Raw genomic sequence first — 17703 nt, forward strand, 5'->3', positions numbered from 1 at the left:
GTTATAACAAAGCTGCTCCTGTAATTAAGGATCTCGACCCGAAATGTCACCCATTCCTTCTCAACAGAGATGCTGCCTGTCCTGCTGAGTTACTCCAGCTCTTTGTGTCTATCCCCTGTAATTACCTAGCAGGTTTAGTAACGTATTATTTGGGGAAGATAACAGCCATTTTCCCGCGTCTGGCTTGTTCGTGCCTCCAGCCCCACCCCAATATAATGGACTCTTAGCTCTTGCCCGTAGCAGCCAGTTCTGGAGTAAACAGTATTTTGTTGTTGTTGTTGTTGTTGTTGTGGGGCAATGTGGGATGACTCCTTCGGTGTGATTCAACTCCAGCGTGGATCCTCGCGTTCAGTGTAGGAAAGAACTGCGGATGCTGGTTTAAATCGAAGGTGGACAGAGAAATGCTGGAGTAACTCAGCGGGTGAGGCAAGCATGGTGGGTCTAGGCCCGAAACGTCACCCATTCCTTCTCTCCTGAGATGCTTGCCTCACCCGCTGAGTTACACCAGAATTTTGCGTCTACCCTCATGTTCAGCATGTGTCTGACCCCTGCATCGGTGCACCACAATGTGGAGATTGGGTAACTCTTGCTCATCCGACAGTTTATGACTTACTTAAACTCAGCCATCTCTCCAGAATGTTTTCATTCGTAAGATCTAGGAACAGAATTAGGCCATTCGGCCCATCAAGTCCACTCCGCCATGCAATCTTTCCCCCTCAACCCCATTCTCCTGCCTTCTCCCCATAACCTCTGGTGCCCTTACTAGTCAAAAATCTGTCAATCTCTGCCTTAAAAATATCAATTAACTTGGCCTCCACAGCCATCTGTGGCAATGAGTTCCACAGATTCACCACCCTCTGACTAAAGAAATTCCTTATCTCCTTTGTAAAGGTACGTCCTTTTATTCTGATGCTATGGCCTCTTGTCGTAGACTCTCCCACTGGTGAGGGGATGGATATATTTCAATGTGGTAGTCATCCCACCATTTATAATTTACAGTGACGCAATGTTTTAAATAGCTTTCAAATTATACAAATATAAATGTTTCTGAATGTTGGGTATTTAAAAACCAAAAGTGAGACTTTAGAGATACATCGCAGAAACAGGCCTTTGGCCCACGGAGTCTACACTGACCAGCTATCACCCTGTACACTAGCACTATCCTACATTCTAGGGATAATTTACAATTTTACTGAAGCAAATTAACCTACAAAACAGCACTAGAGACCTATGTTCGATCCTGACTATAGGTGCTGTCTGTGTGGAGTTTGTACGTACTCCCTGTGACCGCGTGAGTTTTCTCCGGGTACTTCAGCTTCCTCCCACACTCCAAAGATGTACAGGTTAGTAGGCTTTGGTAAAAATTGTACATTTTTCCTGGGGTATAGGACAGTGCTAGTACATCACTGGTTGGTGTGGCCCTGGTGGGCCAAAGCACTGTCTCTATAAAGTCTAAAAGCTCAATGTTCTCCTAATAATAATTAGTTCCCTTCCTGCTTCAGCAAAAGAAATTTACACTGTGCTTGATGTTTAATTGGTCTTTGAACCTGCCCAGAAAGCTATTCAGTTGTACAAAATAAAATGTCAGCCTTGCCTGTGATGCATTAGAACTTCTCTCTATAAGATTAATAGTTAGATATAGTTTTTGCTTTTATAACTAATGTTTGCTCTGTACTTCTCACAAAGATGTTGCCTGTTTTAATGTTTCAGGAATGCATTATTGTGGCCATTGGTCACTTGTGACATCATGGTGCTGTACCAAGGGCCATTGTTAAACCGTGCCTTGTTAAACTATCCTTCAATACCAACCCAGCCTAATAATGTCAATTAATTTACATGTCTCACAGAACATTTATCTTTAATTTCCTGATTACAGCTGCACCGTGCTTTATGGATGATATCAGTTGTGTAAATAATTCACAAAATTCTTAAGGGGTTGGACAGGCTAGATGCAGGAAGATTGTTTCCGATGTTGGGGAAGTCCAGGACAAGGGGTCACAGCTTAAGGATAAGGGGGAAATCCTTTAAAACCGAGATGAGGAGAACTTTTTTCACACAGAGAGTGGTGAATCTCTGGAACTCTCTGCCACAGAGGGTAGTTGAGGCCAGTTCATTGGCTATATTTAAGAGGGAGTTAGATGTGGCCCTTGTGGCCAAGGGGATCAGAGGGTATGGAGAAAAGGCAGGTACGGGATACTGAGTTGGATGATCAGCCATGATCATATTAAATGGCGGTGCAGGCTCGAAGGGCCGAATGGCCTACTCCTGCACCTAATTTCTATGTTTCTATGTTTCTATAAGCTCTAATAATTATACTGGTTGCATATTTTTCTGGGGTGGCACAAGTGGCAGAGCGGTTGCTTAACAGCGCCAGAGAGCCAGGTTCATCCGGGGTGCTGTCTGAGTGGAGTTTGCATGTTCTCCCTATGAGTGCTTAGGTTTTCCTCCGGGTGCTTCATTTTCCACCCTTAGGGCGGCACGGTGGCGCAGCGGTAAAGTTGCCGCCTTACAGCGCTTGCAGCGCCAGGGACCCGAGTTTGATCCCGACTACAGGTGCTGCCTGTACGGAGTTTGTACGTTCTTCCCGTGACAGCCTGGGTTTTCTCCGAGATCTTTAGTTTCCTCCCACACTCCAAATACATCCAGATATGTAGGTAGATTGGCTTGGTTTAAGTGTAACTTTGTCCCTAGTGTGTGTAGGATGGTATTAATGAGAATAATGTTAATTTGCGGGGATCGCTGGTTGGTGCGGACTCGATGGGCTGAAGTGTCTGTTTCGGTGCTGTATCTCTAAACTAAACTAAATCCCAAAGGCGTGCCGGTTTGTAGGTTAATTGGACTCAGTAAATTACCCCCAGTGTGTAGGGAGTGGATGAGGAAGTGGGATAACAGAACTAGCGTGAACGGGTGATCGATGGCTGGTGTGGACTCAGTGGGTCAAATAACCTGTTTCCATGCTGCATGTATGGACTTCTTCTTGACAAGTCCACGTACAAGATTAGAAGTTGTTCAGCCGGAGCTGAACGCACTTCTCGGCATCTGCACACAACATGGTGTCTGTCTTGTCACTTCTTGTGAGTGGTGGTGGAAAGATTGATGGAATTATAGCCGCGACGCGAACGCTCTTTCCTTGACCCCGTGTATGAACGCTAAACTCTGAACTCTATAGACATGACTAGAAAACTCGTTACAGGTAAGACGTCACTGTCGCTCCCATATGCTCCTGATCAAATAGCTGTCGTTTTGTATTTCCAGCTACTTTCGGAAGGGTAACTACTTTGGTATGGCATGTTTTGCCAACATGCCCGTGGAGAGCGAACTGGAACGAGGTGCCCGAATGAAGTCTGTTGGAATTCTCTCCCCATCGTACACACTTCTGTACAGATACATGAATTTCCTGGAGAATCAGGTCAGGTGAGAACTCTTACGCCAGTTGCTCTTAATCTGTGCTGAATATTTTCAATCAGCATGATACATAACAAAAAAAAATGCAGTTTTACCAGTTATCACCTTTCTTCTGGTAACAGATATTAAAGTCCTTGTACTTTTTTCTGGTAACAGATATTAACAGGGACTAACTTTACTGTACCATTCTACTATTTTTTTTTTTAAATTGCTGTTTTTTTCTTCCCTTTTTCCTTCCGCCCACAATATTTAATATGTAAAAGAATATGTGGTTCTGTTCCATTCTGTTTGTAGTTTGTTTGTTTGTCTTTTTGCACAAAGTCCGGGAGCATTTGCCACTTTTCATTTCACTGCACATCTCGTATGTGTATGTGACGAATAAACTTGACTTGACTTAAATTCCTTAAGGAGCTGTCCCACGCACTTAGATTTTTTTTCAGCGACTGCCGGCACCCGCCATAGTCGCAGCAGGTCGCCGAAAAATTTCAACATGTTGAAAATCCAGCGGCGAGCTGAAAAAGGGACGGCTCTTTGGGAGACTACTCACGACCATACAGGCTGCTGGATTTTCAACATGTTGAAAATTTTCGGCGACCTGCTGCGACTAATGACGGGTGCCGGAAGTCACCGAAGAAATTGCATAAGTGGGACAGCCCCTTAACTGTGCCACTTGTGTTGATAACTAGCCTCTGGAGCCCAATGTTCTGAACTCATTAAACCTCCTGACGTAACGGATATCCCAACCAACATCAGTGGATTTGCTACACTGATGTGTCATGGCGGAAGACTCCTGAAATAGTTTCCCCCTGACTCCAAGAGGAATCGAATATAGGAGCAAAGAGGTCCTTCTGTAGTTGTACAGAGCCCTAGTGAGACCACACCTGGAGTATTGTGTGCAGTTTTGGTCCCCTAATTTGAGGAAGGACGTTCTTGCTATTGAGAGAGTGCAGCATAGGTTTACAAGGTTGATTCCCGGGATGGCGGGACTGTCATATGCTGAGAGAATGGAGCAGCTGGGCTTGTACACTCTGGAGTTTAGAAGGATGAGAGGGATCTCATTGAAACATATGAGATTGTTAAGGGCTTGGACGCGCTAGAGGCAGGAAATATGTTCCCGATGTTGGGGGAGTCCAGAACCAGGGGCCACAGTTTAAGAATAAGGAGTAAGCCATTTAGAACGGAGATGAGGAACCACTTTTTCTCACAGAGAGTGGTTAGTCTGTGGGATTCTCTGCCTCAGAGGGCGGTGGAGGCAGGTTCTCTGGATGCTTTCAAGAGAGAGCTAGATAGGGCTCTTAAAAATAGCGGAGTCAGGGGATATGGGGAGAAGGCAGGAGCAGGGTACTGATTGGGGATGATCAGCCATGATCACATTGAATGGCGGTGCTGGCTTGAAGGGCCGAATGGCCTACTCCTGCACCTATTGTCTATTGACTTTGTGTAGATGTTGGCACAACGATTCTGATGCTGGTTTACCAAAAAAACCCACACAAAGTGCTGGAGTAACTTAGTCGGTCAAGCAGCAGCAGCTCTGGAGGACGTGGATAGGTGATGTTTTGGGTCTGGATTCTTCCACAGACTGTTTCAAAAATAATTTGAAGAGCTTGCGAGGTTTCACAAACATAGGTTGGTAGGGACCGTAGAAGAGGGGACAAGGCAGAATTGAGTTGTTTGCAGATGAGATCAGTGGACAGGAACAGGCTGAAATGATGGGTCTGCTGGGGCAGTCTTGTTTGTGGACTTTGTGGAGGAGATGGAAGCTGGTCGTAAGGTTGCCTCTCGGAGAACTATGAAGTTGGAGGTTGTGGAGGGGGGGGGATCACCAGAGTTGAGGAGATTGGTAACGATCAGGGAGATGATGGCTTGGTGTTAATCTGTAGGGTCATGGTCAAGGGATAGGCTTGGGGAGATGTCCAAGAGTTGGTGCATGGCCTCGGCGGCCAGGCTGAAGAAGGGCCCCGACCCGAAACATCGCTTATCCACGTTCTCCACAGATGCTGCCTGACTCGCTGAGTTACTCCAGCACTCTGTGAAACGTCGCCTATCCATGTTCTCCACAGATGCTGCCTGACCCGCTGAGTTACTCCAGCACTCTGTGTTTATGTAGATGCTGCTCTCTAGTGATGACTCTTGGCTTTTCACTTGTGCCTGTACTTTGCATTAAGTCATTTGTTTATGATTTTGTCATCATGGTTTTGTTTATGTTGGCTTATGTATAATTAATTACTTTCATACCTTTTGAGTTATTGTGGACCATTTGGGAGATTGAGGTGACCATTTTCATATTGCTTTAATATAGGACACTAACTTTAGGAAACTGGTAGAAATACTCTGACCAAACGCACACAAGCTAAACACATACCTTCCATTCAACACCAAAAAAGTAAAATATCTGATAATTATTGCAAAATTAGTTATAAAAATGAAATGTGGCAATGCTTGACAGTTAAGCCTCTATCACATAAAAAGATCCTGGTGACTTGCCTCCTGTGCAATGCACTTTACTGATCTCACAACTGTTTTATAAAAGCATTGCGATCCAACATTTTATCATAAAAGGATGTACAAAGATCAGATATACCATCAAACAAAATGTAGAAACACAAAGAAGTGAAGTAGAACATAAATGGGTCTGAACGTGTAGGAAAGAACTGCAGATGCTGGTTTAAATCGAAGGTAGACACAAAATGCTGGAGTAGCTCAGCGGGACAGGCAGCATCTCTGGAGAGAAGGAACGGGTGATGTTTCAGGTCGAGACCCTTCTCCAGACCTAAATGGGTCTGATGTTTTTTTGCGATTTCAATCGGATGGAGAGATTTGTTTGCAAATTCCAAAACGAAATTGCAAACAACATTGGAAAACGATTTCTAAGCACGGAGCATTGTAAACCATTCTTTTTCCATGTCTTTTGATTCAAATCTGGACCCAATCACAATATTTAGATTGGTTGGAATTGTGAAGTGAAATGAAGGATGAATTCTGTGTGCAAATTAGGCAAAGGGTCAGTACTTGCCCCCCCCCCCCCCCCCCCCCCCCCCCCAAGCAGCAAGTAAACTCAGATGCAAAATTACAGAATCCTGACATAACTCATGCAATGTACTGTACATTTTTACAGGCATCAACTTGAAATTCCTGGGCACTACGCACAATTGGAAGCTTTCTATGAAGACAAGAAAGGTATTTTACCGGCTGGTCTGAGCAGCAAAGGAACCCCTACGTCCCTTCAGCCCATTCACTGGTTGCCGACAGTTAACAAGTACATGTATCCTGAGATGAAGGTAACAAAACTATAACTATACACAGCTTTCAGACAGATTATACCACGATAGAGGAAGGGCAAAATGGTTGTTTGAAATGATAGATGTATCTGTTAAAAGGAATGTGATAATGTACTGTGTACCGAAAAAGCTAGAGTAGACACAAAAAGCTAGAGTGACTCCGTGGGACAGGCAGCATCTTTGGAGAGAAGGAATGGGTGACCTTAATAAACAGAATAGAACAAAAGATGCTCCTTCAGTTTGATCATGGGCCCATTGCAGCCTCATTGTCAGCTTGGCTGCTGGTTAGTCACGAGCCCTTCATGTGTGTTCATCGCCTTGCCTGATGTGATTATTTCTGATGCAACATGTCAGGCGATGATACCTGGAACAGAACGGAGCAGAGATGGGAACTGTGGGCATGAACGGTGGCTCATTGTCTAACACACCAATCAATGCAAGTCTCAATTATGAGCTAGATTCCATCGTAACACATGTGAGCCCTGTTAATCTCTGCATCTCAATGTTCCCCATTGAGAACGGCAGAAATCTTTAGGAAGGAACTGCAGATGCTGGTTTAAACCAAAGATAGACACAGAATGCTGGAGTAACTCTGCAGAACAAGCAGCATTCCTGGAGAGAAGGAATGGCTGATGTTTTGGTTTGGGGCCCTTCTTCAGACTTCAATCTGAAGAATGGTCTCTGTGCAAAATGTTAGCCATTCCTTCTATACTCCAACTCTGACTTTGAACACAGATTCCTGCTTCCGGGCAAAAGCTACAAAATTCAGAAAATGCACACCTTCAGATTCAGGGACAGTTTCTTCCCGGCTGTTATCAGGCAACTGAACCATCCTACCACAACTAGAGAGGGGTCCTGAACTAGTATCTACCTCATCGGTGACCCTCGGACTATCCTCGATCTGAGATTACTGACTTTACCTTGCACTAAATGTTATTCCCTTCATCACGTATCTGTACACTGCGAATGGCTCGATTGTAATCACGTATTGTCTTTCCGCTGACTGGCTGGCGCGCAATAGAGGCTTTTCACTGTACCTCAGTACACGTGACAATAAACAAAACTACTTAAAGCAAACCTAGTGCATGTCACCACTGTTTTCTTCACGTCATGAGCGATCAAGTAATATTTTGCTGAAAAGTGCCATTCTTGTCTTGAAACAGATCACACACCCTGCAGGATGCATGTCTCAGTTCATCAAGTTTTTTGGCGAGCAGATAATGGTTCTGTGGAAGTTTGCACTGTTACGGAAGCGGATCTTGATATTTTCGCCCCCTCCAGTTGGAGTGGTCTGCTATAGAGGTGCGAGTTTTCAATAAATTTGTCGTCTATAGCTTAGTTTAGAGTTACAGCGCGGAAACAGGCCCTTTGTCCACTGAGCCCCCAGCGACCAGCGATCCCCGCACACATTGACACTATCCTACACACACACTAGGTGCAATTTTATACGTACACCAAGCCAATTAACCTATAAACCTGTACATCATTGGAGTGTGGGAGGAAACCGAAGATCTCTGAGAAAACCCACACAGGTCACGGGGAGAACGCACAAACGTACAGACAGCACCCGTAGTCGGGATCGAACCTGGGACTCTGGTGCTGTAAGGCAGCAACCTTACCGCTGCACCACCGTGCGGCCCGGTTTATACAAAATCCATAAACAGTTAAAATACAGGCCAGTCTGCCACTGTTGTGTGTTTGGTTGTTCAGTGCCAGTTATTAACAAGAATGCAGGATTTGCAGAATTGCTGCAGGATTCCTGCTGATTTAATTTGGCAGAATCTTGGCCAACTTAAGTAGGTCACATTTAAGCAGCTAGCGGTTCCCCACAGGCAACGAGGTACAGCCTTACTTAAAATTAGCAATGTACAATATTATAGAAAATGTAAAATAGAAATTCATAGAATCATACATACAGCATGGAAAAAAGCCCTTCAGCCCATGCTGACCATGATGCCCCATCTACAGTAGTCCCACCTGCCTGTGTTTGGCTCGTATCCCTCTAAACCTTTACTGTCCACGCACCTGTCCAAATGTCTTTTAAATGTGCAAGAGCCTGACTCGACTACCCCCTCTGGCAGCTCGTTCCATACACCCACCATCCTGTGTGAAAATGTTGCCCCTCGGGTTCCTATTAAACCTTTCCCCTCCCACCTCAAACCTCTGTCCACTGGTTCATGCTGAATATCGGAATTAAATGTTTTAAATATTTCCATATTCCATTATATGTCTGGAATATGCAAAGTTTATAACTGTGTTTTGCTGTATGGAGTAAATGGATATTTTTTAAATTAAAGTTTCCCCTCTCATAGAAACATAGAAACATAGACAATAGGTGCAGGAGTAGAGGCCATTCGGCCCTTCGAGCCTGCACCATTCGCCATTCAATATGATCATGGTTGATCATCCAACTCAGTATCCCGTAACTGCCTTCCCTCAATACCCCCTGATCCCTTTAGCCACAAGGGCCACATCTAACTCCCTCTTAAATATAGTCAATGAACTGGCCTCAACTACCTTCTGCAGGAGAGAATTCCAGAGATTCACCACTCTCTGTGTGAAAAATGTTTTCCTCATCTCGGTCCTAAAAGATTTCCCCCTTATCCTTAAATTGTGACCCCTTGTTCTGGACTTCCCCAACATCGGGAACAATCTTCCTGCATCTAGCCTGTCAAACCCCTTAAGAATTTTGTAAGTTTCTATAAGATCCCCCCTCAATCTTCTAAATTCTAGCGAGTACAAACCGAGTCTATCCAGTCTTTCTTCATATGAAAGTCCTGACATCCCAGGAATCAGTCTGGTGAATCTTCTCTGAACTCCCTCTATGGCAAGAATGTCTTTCCTCAGATTAGGAGACCAAAACTGTACGCAATACTCCAAGTGTGGTCTCACCAAGACCCTGTACAACTGCAGTAGAATCTCCCTGCTCCTATACTCAAATCATATAACCATATAACAATTTACAGCACGGAAACAGGCCATCTCGACCCTTCTAGTCCGTGCCGAACACATATTCGCCCCTAGTCCCTAATCCTTTTGCTACGAATGCTAACATACCACTGCCTCCACTGCCTGCTGCACCTGCATGCCTACTTTTAATGACTGGTGTACCATGACACCCAGGTCTCGTTGCATCTCCCCCTTTCCTAATTGGCCACCATTCGGATAATATATAATATATAGGTTCACAAACCTATATCCTCTGGTTCTAGATTCTGCTACATTGGGTAAAAGACCATGAGTCGTCGTTGTTCCCCCCCCCCCCCCCCCCCCATCTCAGCCCCTCATAATCTGGCTGTTTATCTGACCTGTTTTAATCAGATTGTCTTCTATTCCAGTTTACTGTTGTTGCTGCCTGGCCAACGTTTCACTGCCTGGGATTGGTGGAGTCCCCGAGTCCAAGCCTTACTTCTATATCAGTGTGGCAGATATAGAAACCTTGGAGACCGAGATGTCCTTTGTAGCTTGTAAGTACAGCACCAACATTCAATGTTAGAGAGACATTGAGTGATCAATCAATCAATCAATCAACCTTTATTGTCATCTTGCAAAGCAACAGTTGTACAGTGCAAAATGAGAAGACGTTTCCCAGGGAATACCGGAGCATCGCACATGAAACTTGAAAACATTTCACACATAATACAGTTTGAACAACTTGCCCACACCGGCCAACATGTCCCAACAACACTAGTCCCACCTGCCAGCATTTGGTCCATATCCCTCCAAACCCGTCCTATCCAGTGCACCTGTCGAATTGCTTCTTAAACATTGGGATAGTCCCTGCCTCAACTAACTCCTCTGACAGCTTGTTCAATACATCCACCATCTTTTGTGTGAAAAAAGTTACCCCTCAGATTCCTATTAAATCTTTTCCCCTTCACCTTTAAACTATGTCCTCCGGTCCTCGATTCACCTACTCTGGCCAAGTGGCTGCCCAATCTATTCCTCTCATGATTTTATACGCCTCCATAAGATCACCCCTCATCCTCCTGCGCTCCTAGGAATATAGTCCCAGCCTCTAGCCCTGGCAACATCCTCGTAAATCTTCTCTGTACCCTTCCCTGCTTGACAACATCTTTCCTATAACACGCTGCCCAGATCTGAACACAATACTCTAAATGCGGTCAAGAAGGAACTGCAGATGCTGGAAAATCGAAGGTAGACAAAATTGCTCGAGAAACTCAGCGGGTGCAGCAGCATCTATGGAGTGAAGGAAATAGGCAAAGTTTCAGGCCGAAAACAACGTTTCAGGCTGAAACCCTGAAGGAAATAGGCAACGTTTCGGGCCGAAACCCTGAAGGAAATAGGGTTTCGGCCCGAAACGGGTTTCGGCCCGAAACATTGCCTATTTCCTTCGCTCCATAGATGCTGCTGCAACCGCTGAGTTTCTCCAGCATTTTTGTCTGCTCTAAATGCAGCCTCACCAACGTCATATACAACTTGTATAACCTCCCAACTTCTATGCTCAATACTCTGACTGATGAAGGCCAATGTGCCAAAAGCCTTTTTGACCACCCTATCTACCCGCGACTACACCTTCAGGGAGCTATGCATCTGCACTCCTAGATCCCTCTGCTCTACAACACTACCCAGAGCCCTACCAATCACTGTGTAGGTTCTGCCCGCGTTCTAACATGCTGTTTAAAGAATGGGTGGCTGAGTAGCCGTGGAGGTGTAGAGTGCTATAGAATCGCAAATATGTTGCATTAATGGGCCAGCTATGTTACTGCGTATTAATTTCATTGTCCCACTGTTACATACGGCATTTAAAACACTCTTCACTCTTGTTATTTTCCTCGGTCTAAGCCCCCTTCTAATTAACACATGAGTTTACATTTTCAGTTTAGTTGTGTTCTTTGAATTTGTAACTTTTTTTCAAAGCGTTGATGAGGAATTGCCATGTGGGCGTTCTGCAAATGTAGGAAAAAATAATCAAACTCAATGCAAACGCATCGCCAGGATGTCGACATAAGAAACTGCAGGTGCGAGAATCTTGAGCAAAACACAGAGTGCTGGAGGAACCTGGCCGGCCTGCACCATCCCTTCAGTGAAGAAGGGCCCCGACTGCCAACTTCCCTCCACAGATGCGGCCTGCCCCGCTGAGTTCTTCCAGCACTTTGTGTTTTGATCGTTTGATTCCAGCATCCGCAGCCTCTTGTGTCTCCTTATTCGATAAGCACAGTGTCTTGTATAACGTGGTGTTTCATATTTTAAGGCACAACAGAAAAGATATTTGAAGAGAAGAAGGATTTGTACGATGTTTACATTGATAATCAAAATGTGAAAACTGACCAGGAGCATCTGCAGCAGCTGCTGAAGTTAAACAGCGCTGACAGAGACAAGTTTCGCAAACTCAATGACCAGAGGTAAGCTGAGATTCCTCTCCAACCTCCTCTGCCACTTCCCTCAAATCCAGTGATATATTGGAACTAGTGTAACTGGGACGTGTTGGCCAGTATGGGCAAGATGGGCTAAAGGGCCTGTTTCCACGCTGTATATCTCTATGACTCTCTATGACTATCATTCACACCAAACTGCCCCAGCAGAGACTGTAGGTTTTGCACGGGGATGGACAATGGGAGCGCAGCGGTAGAGGTTTTGCCTTACAGCGCCAGAGACCCGGGTTCGATCCTGACTACGGGCACTGTCAGTAGTTTGCATGTTTTCCCTGTAACCGTGTGGGTTTTCTCCTGGTGCTTCAGTTTCCTCCCACATCTATAGGACCTGTAGGTTTGTAGGTGAATTTGCCTGTTTAAAAACAATGTATATTGTATATATAATGTATATAGAGTGGCTTCACGTAAAAAATGTAAATTGTCCCTTGTGTGTACAGTCGGTGCAGACTCGGTGGGTCAAAGTGTCTGTTTCTGCACTGTATCTCAAGTCTAAAGCAATTTAATATTTTACCTGTTGAATATGGGTGCAGGTTTGCTGCTTTCTTGAGCTGGATCGATCTGTTTTGTCGAGGTACATCAGTGGGCTGCTGTGATAGCTCAGCAACAATCAACAATAAGTACTTGTTTCCAAGTCAGGATGATATGTGGCTGGAGAAGAACATCAGAGGCCTTAGTGTTGGACACCTCCTACCCCATCTACTGCAGTTGTTGCTCCCAATGTTGCCTCCTCTCCATCGACAACACTAAGCGTAGGCTAGGCAGCATATCATTAAACACTTGCTCTCTGTCCGCCAAGGCCTGCTGGATCTCCCGGTTACTAACCACGTTAACTACCATTCCCATTCCTACACTGACCCTGTGTAGGAAGGAACTGCAGATGCTGGTTAAAACCGAAGGTAGACACAAAAAGCTGGAGTAAGTCAGCGGGACAGGCAGCGTCTCTGGAGAGAAGGAATGGGTGACGTTTCAGGTAGAGACTACTCTGAAGGGTCTCGACCCGAAATTTCATCCATCCTTTCTCTCCGGTGATGCTGCCTATCCAGCTGACTTCTCCCCCTCCCCACCTCACTTATCTATAGCACCTTTTAGACAATAGACAATAGGTGCAGGAGTAGGCCATTTGGCCCTTCGAGCCAGCACCGCCATTCAATGTGATCACGGCTGATCATCCCCAATCAGTACCCCGTTCCTGCCTTTTCCCCATATCCCCTGACTCCACTATCTTTAAGAGCCCTATCCAACTCTCTTGAAAGCATCCAGAGAACCTGCCTCCACCGCCCTCTGAGGCAGAGAATTCCACAGACTCGCAACTCTCTGTGAGAAAAAGTGTTTCCTTGTCTCCGTTCTAAATGGCTTACTCCTTATTCTTAAACTGTGGCCCCTGGTTCTGGACTTAAACTGTGGTCCCTTTTGTCAGTTTTGATGTTGGGCTTGCTGCACTGTTCTAACTGGGAACTCGTTTTAGAAGGTGATGTCAAAGGAACGTTGGAGACTGCAGTGGTACACAATCCTCTCTCATGGGAACGCATGAATCATTTAATAGAGCAGATGAAATGGAATCAAGGAAGCTGCTTTGTCTCGGATAGGAACTGAATTGAATACAGCATCTGTACAGTCCCCACTTTGTCCTTGTGTTAATTATAGCTCTACTGAAGTCTGGAGCCCAAGGTGCCCTGTTATGTCGATGACCCTTACGCCATTCTGACAGATGGTAGATTGATTGAACAATAATTGACTGAATAAAAGACACAGAGTGTTGAAGCTCAACAGGTCAGGCAGCATCTTTGTAGAACATGGAAAGGTGCCAGCCCAAAACGTCACCTATCCATGTTCCCCAGAGATGCAGCCTGACCCGCTGAGTTACTCCAGCACTCTGTGAAACGTCACCTATCCATGTTCTCCAGAGATGCAGCCTGACCCGCTGAGTTACTCCAGCACTCTGTGAAACGTCACCTATCCATGTTCCCCAGAGATGCAGCCTGACCCGCTGAGTTTCTCCAGCACTCTGTGAAACGTCACCTATCCATGTTCTCCACAGATGCTGCCTGACCCGCTGAGTTACTCCAGCACTTTGTGAAACGTCACCTATCCATGTTCTCCACAGATGCTGCCTGACCCGCTGAGTTACTCCAGCACTCTGTGTCTTTTGTTTTGAATTGTCTGCTATGGTTAGATGAGAAAAGACACAAGGTGCAGGAATAATTCAGCAGGTCTGGCAGCATCTCTGGAGAACATGGGTGTGAAGAAAGGCCCTAACCCAGAAACATCACCTATCCTGTTCTCCAGAGATGCTGTCTGACCCGCTGAGGTACTCGAGCACTTTGTGTCTTTTTTTTAATTAGCATGAACTTAATGCTGGCAGGTGGGACTACTGTAGCTGGGACATGTTGGCCGGTGTGGGTAGGTTGGGTCGAAGGGCCTGTTTCCCTCTATGACTTAAACTGCAAATCCGTGTGTCTAAATTGACTGAATAAATAGGTTCCCCTTTTTTTTGTGAAGGTTATTTTCCACTTTGCAGCTGTCTTGTAGCACTACAGTTGAATTGGTAAGTCTTGTTTCTGTGCCTATTCTGCTTCATCATGTGAAATGATCTGGAATAGTTGGACTTGTTTTGGTGATGGTGATATATCAGAATGGGGCTAAACCACGTTATAAATCCCCTTTGCCATTTGAATTTTCGTTTGAACTCAGCCTGTGTGCTTGGAGTCTGTGTGCTTTTTTGCTAAATGAATCCTGCTGCTTATAACCAATTTATATTGTTCCAACAGACAAATGCTGCTTTATTCTCAGGAGGTGGGAGGAGATTGCAGTGGAAGTGAAGAGGATCTGTTCATTATGTAAGTACTTGTGTTTCCATTGGCACAGAGCAGAGGAATATATTTTAGGCACATTTGCTGGAGTAACTCAGCGGGTCAGGCAGCATCTGTGGAGAACATGGATAGGTGACGTTTCACAGAGTGCTGGAGTAACTCAGCGGGTCAGGCAGCATCTGTGGAGAACATGGATAGGTGACATTTCACAGAGTGCTGGAGTAACTCAGCGGGTCAGGCAGCATCTATGGCGCTAAGGAAATAGGCAACGTTTTGGGCCGAAACCCGTAAGGGTTTCGGCCCGAAACGTTGCCTATTTCCAGAAGGATTTCGGCCCGAAACGTTGCCTATTTCCTTAGCTCCATAGATGCTGCTGCGCCATAACTCAGCGGGTCAGGCAGCATCTGTGGAGAACATGGATAGGTGACGTTTCACAGAGTGCTGGAGTAATTCAGCGGGTCAGGCAGCATCTGTGGAGAACACGGATAGGTGACGTTTCACAGAGTGCTGGAGTAACTCAGCGGGTCAGGCAACATCTGTGGAGAACATGGATAGGTGACGTTTCACAAAGTGCTGGAGTAACTCAGCGGGTCAGGCAGCATCTATGGAGAACATGGATAGGTGATGCTAGGGGACTGATGGCAGTTGACTCGAAGCATCGCCTAGCCACATTCTCCAGAGGTGCTGCCTGACCTGCTGAGTTACTCCAGCATTTGGAGTCTTGTTTTGTAAACCAGCATCTGCAGTTCCTTGTATCACAATATTTTTCAGGAAAGTCTGATTCCAATACAAATGATTTCCCGGAAAGCAGGTTAGGCATCAAATGAATTTGATTTGTACCATTTTATTGAAAAAGTGACATGGCTCTTCATGTTTTAAGGCGCCACTACGTAAAAAGATTTATAATGCACAATAAGGATTAGAAGGTAGTGTAAAATCATGAGAGGAATAGATCGGGCAGAGTCTCTTGCCCAGAGTAGGCGAATGGAGGACCAGAGGACATATGTTTAAGGTGAAGAGGAAAAGATTTAATAGGAATCTGAGGGGTAACTTTTTCACACAAAGGGTGGTGGGTGTATGGAACGAGCTGCCAGAGGAGGTAGTCGAGGCTGGGACTATCCCAACGTTTAACAAACAGTTACAGGTACATGGATAGGACAGGTTTGGAGGGATACGGGCCAAATGCGGGCAGGTGGGACTAGTGTAGCTGGGAAATGTTGGCCGGTGTGGGCAAGTTGGGCCGAATGCTGAATCACTCTAAGACTAAGGGTCTCGACCCAAAACGCCACCTATTCCTTCTCTCCAGAGATGCTGCCTGTCCCGCTGAGTCACCCTAGCATTTTGTGTCTTATCTTCGTTTTAAACCAGCATCCACAGTTCCTCCCAGTGCAAGGATTATGTGTCGATGTGTAAATGAAACGAAAGGTCATTGGGATTAGTAATCACCAAGAGATCATTATATGCAGATCATAATTAATTATCTACTTGTTCATTTAATTATCTATTTATTTAATTACAAGTAGAGATAATTTCATTATTCTGCATTTAATGACATAATCAAAATCTGTAGAGCTGAAATAACACGGTGGTGCCTCACAGCGCTAGAGACCCAGTTTCAATCCTGACCTCGGGTGCTGTCTGTGTGGAGCTTACACGTTTCCTTCGGAAACACGCGCGCTCACAGGGAGAGCGTGTAAACTCCACACAGACGTGCGGGTTTGTAGGTCAATGGGCCCTCAATAAACTGCCCCGAGTGTGCAGGGATTGTACGATACGGAACGATAGAACTTTAGATATAGCAGGAGGGAAATTGGTCTGCCAACAGTCGTAAATAAAACACAACGAGACCCATGAAACATGAAATTAAAGTGAAGAGTGAAAAGTCCAGGATTGGGGATGTGTAAGGATTGGGATGGGGGGGGGGAGGGGGGGGGGGGGGGGGGGGGGGGGGGGGGGGGGGGGGGGAGGGTGTCGGTCTACCCCACGACAGAGGGGGGAAGGAGTTGTACTGTTTGATAGCCACAGGGAAACGTAGAAACATAGAAATTAGGTGCAGGAGTAGAGGCCATTCGGCCCTTCGAGCCTGCACCGCCATTCAATATGATCATGGCTGATCATCCAACTTAGTATCCCGTACCTGCCTTCTCTCCATACCCCCTGATCCTCTTAGCCACAAGGGCCACATCTAACTCCCTCTTAAATATAGCCAATGAACTGGCCTCAACTACCCTCTGCGGCAGAGAGTTCCAGAGATTCACCACTCTCTGTGTGAAAAAAGTTCTTCTCATCTCGGTTTTAAAGGATTTCCCCCTTTATCCTTAAGCTGTGACCCCTTGTCCTGGACTTCCCCAACATCGGGAACAATCTTCCTGCATCTAGCGAAGAAGGATCTCCTGTGGTGTTCTATGCTGTGCGAGAATGAGACAGTGGGATAATGTTGAACTAGTGCCGACACCATGCATATTTCCATGCTGTGTCTCCAAATCAATCAATTAACCGATCAATCACAATAATGCAGAAAGCTCGGAGTGATTTTATTTTTAATAACTCAATCCTTCACAACTGGGATTTTGTTAGATTTGCGGGTACACAAAATTGCTGGAGAAACTCAGCGGGTGCAGCAGCATCTATGGAGCGAAGGAAATAGGCGACGTTTCGGGCCGAAACACTGCCTTTAATTTATTATGGTCATGAGATACATTGAAAAGCTTTTGTTGCGTCACAAAAACAGTTATCAATACAATCAAACCATCCACAGTGTAAAGACACAACATTTGGTGCAAAAGTATAACATTGAAATCCGATAGAGAAAGT

At 45.4% G+C, this 17703-nt stretch overlaps 1 protein-coding gene across 1 annotated transcript in view; it reads left to right on the top strand.

Annotated features, from left to right (window-relative positions):
* The window catches only part of dennd11 (DENN domain containing 11), a 33028-nt gene that overhangs the window by 8160 nt on the left and 7165 nt on the right, over nucleotides 1–17703 (top strand). The window contains exons 3-8 of the mRNA XM_055650057.1: nucleotides 3256–3414; nucleotides 6521–6683; nucleotides 7847–7985; nucleotides 10022–10150; nucleotides 11899–12049; nucleotides 14848–14916. Of these exons, the coding sequence (XP_055506032.1) occupies nucleotides 3256–3414; nucleotides 6521–6683; nucleotides 7847–7985; nucleotides 10022–10150; nucleotides 11899–12049; nucleotides 14848–14916 (810 nt within the window). The remainder of the gene's footprint in view (nucleotides 1–3255; nucleotides 3415–6520; nucleotides 6684–7846; nucleotides 7986–10021; nucleotides 10151–11898; nucleotides 12050–14847; nucleotides 14917–17703) is intronic.

The sequence above is a fragment of the Leucoraja erinacea genome, chromosome 19, assembly GCF_028641065.1.
Source record: "Leucoraja erinacea ecotype New England chromosome 19, Leri_hhj_1, whole genome shotgun sequence".
NCBI classification, from domain to species: Eukaryota; Metazoa; Chordata; class Chondrichthyes; order Rajiformes; family Rajidae; genus Leucoraja; species Leucoraja erinaceus.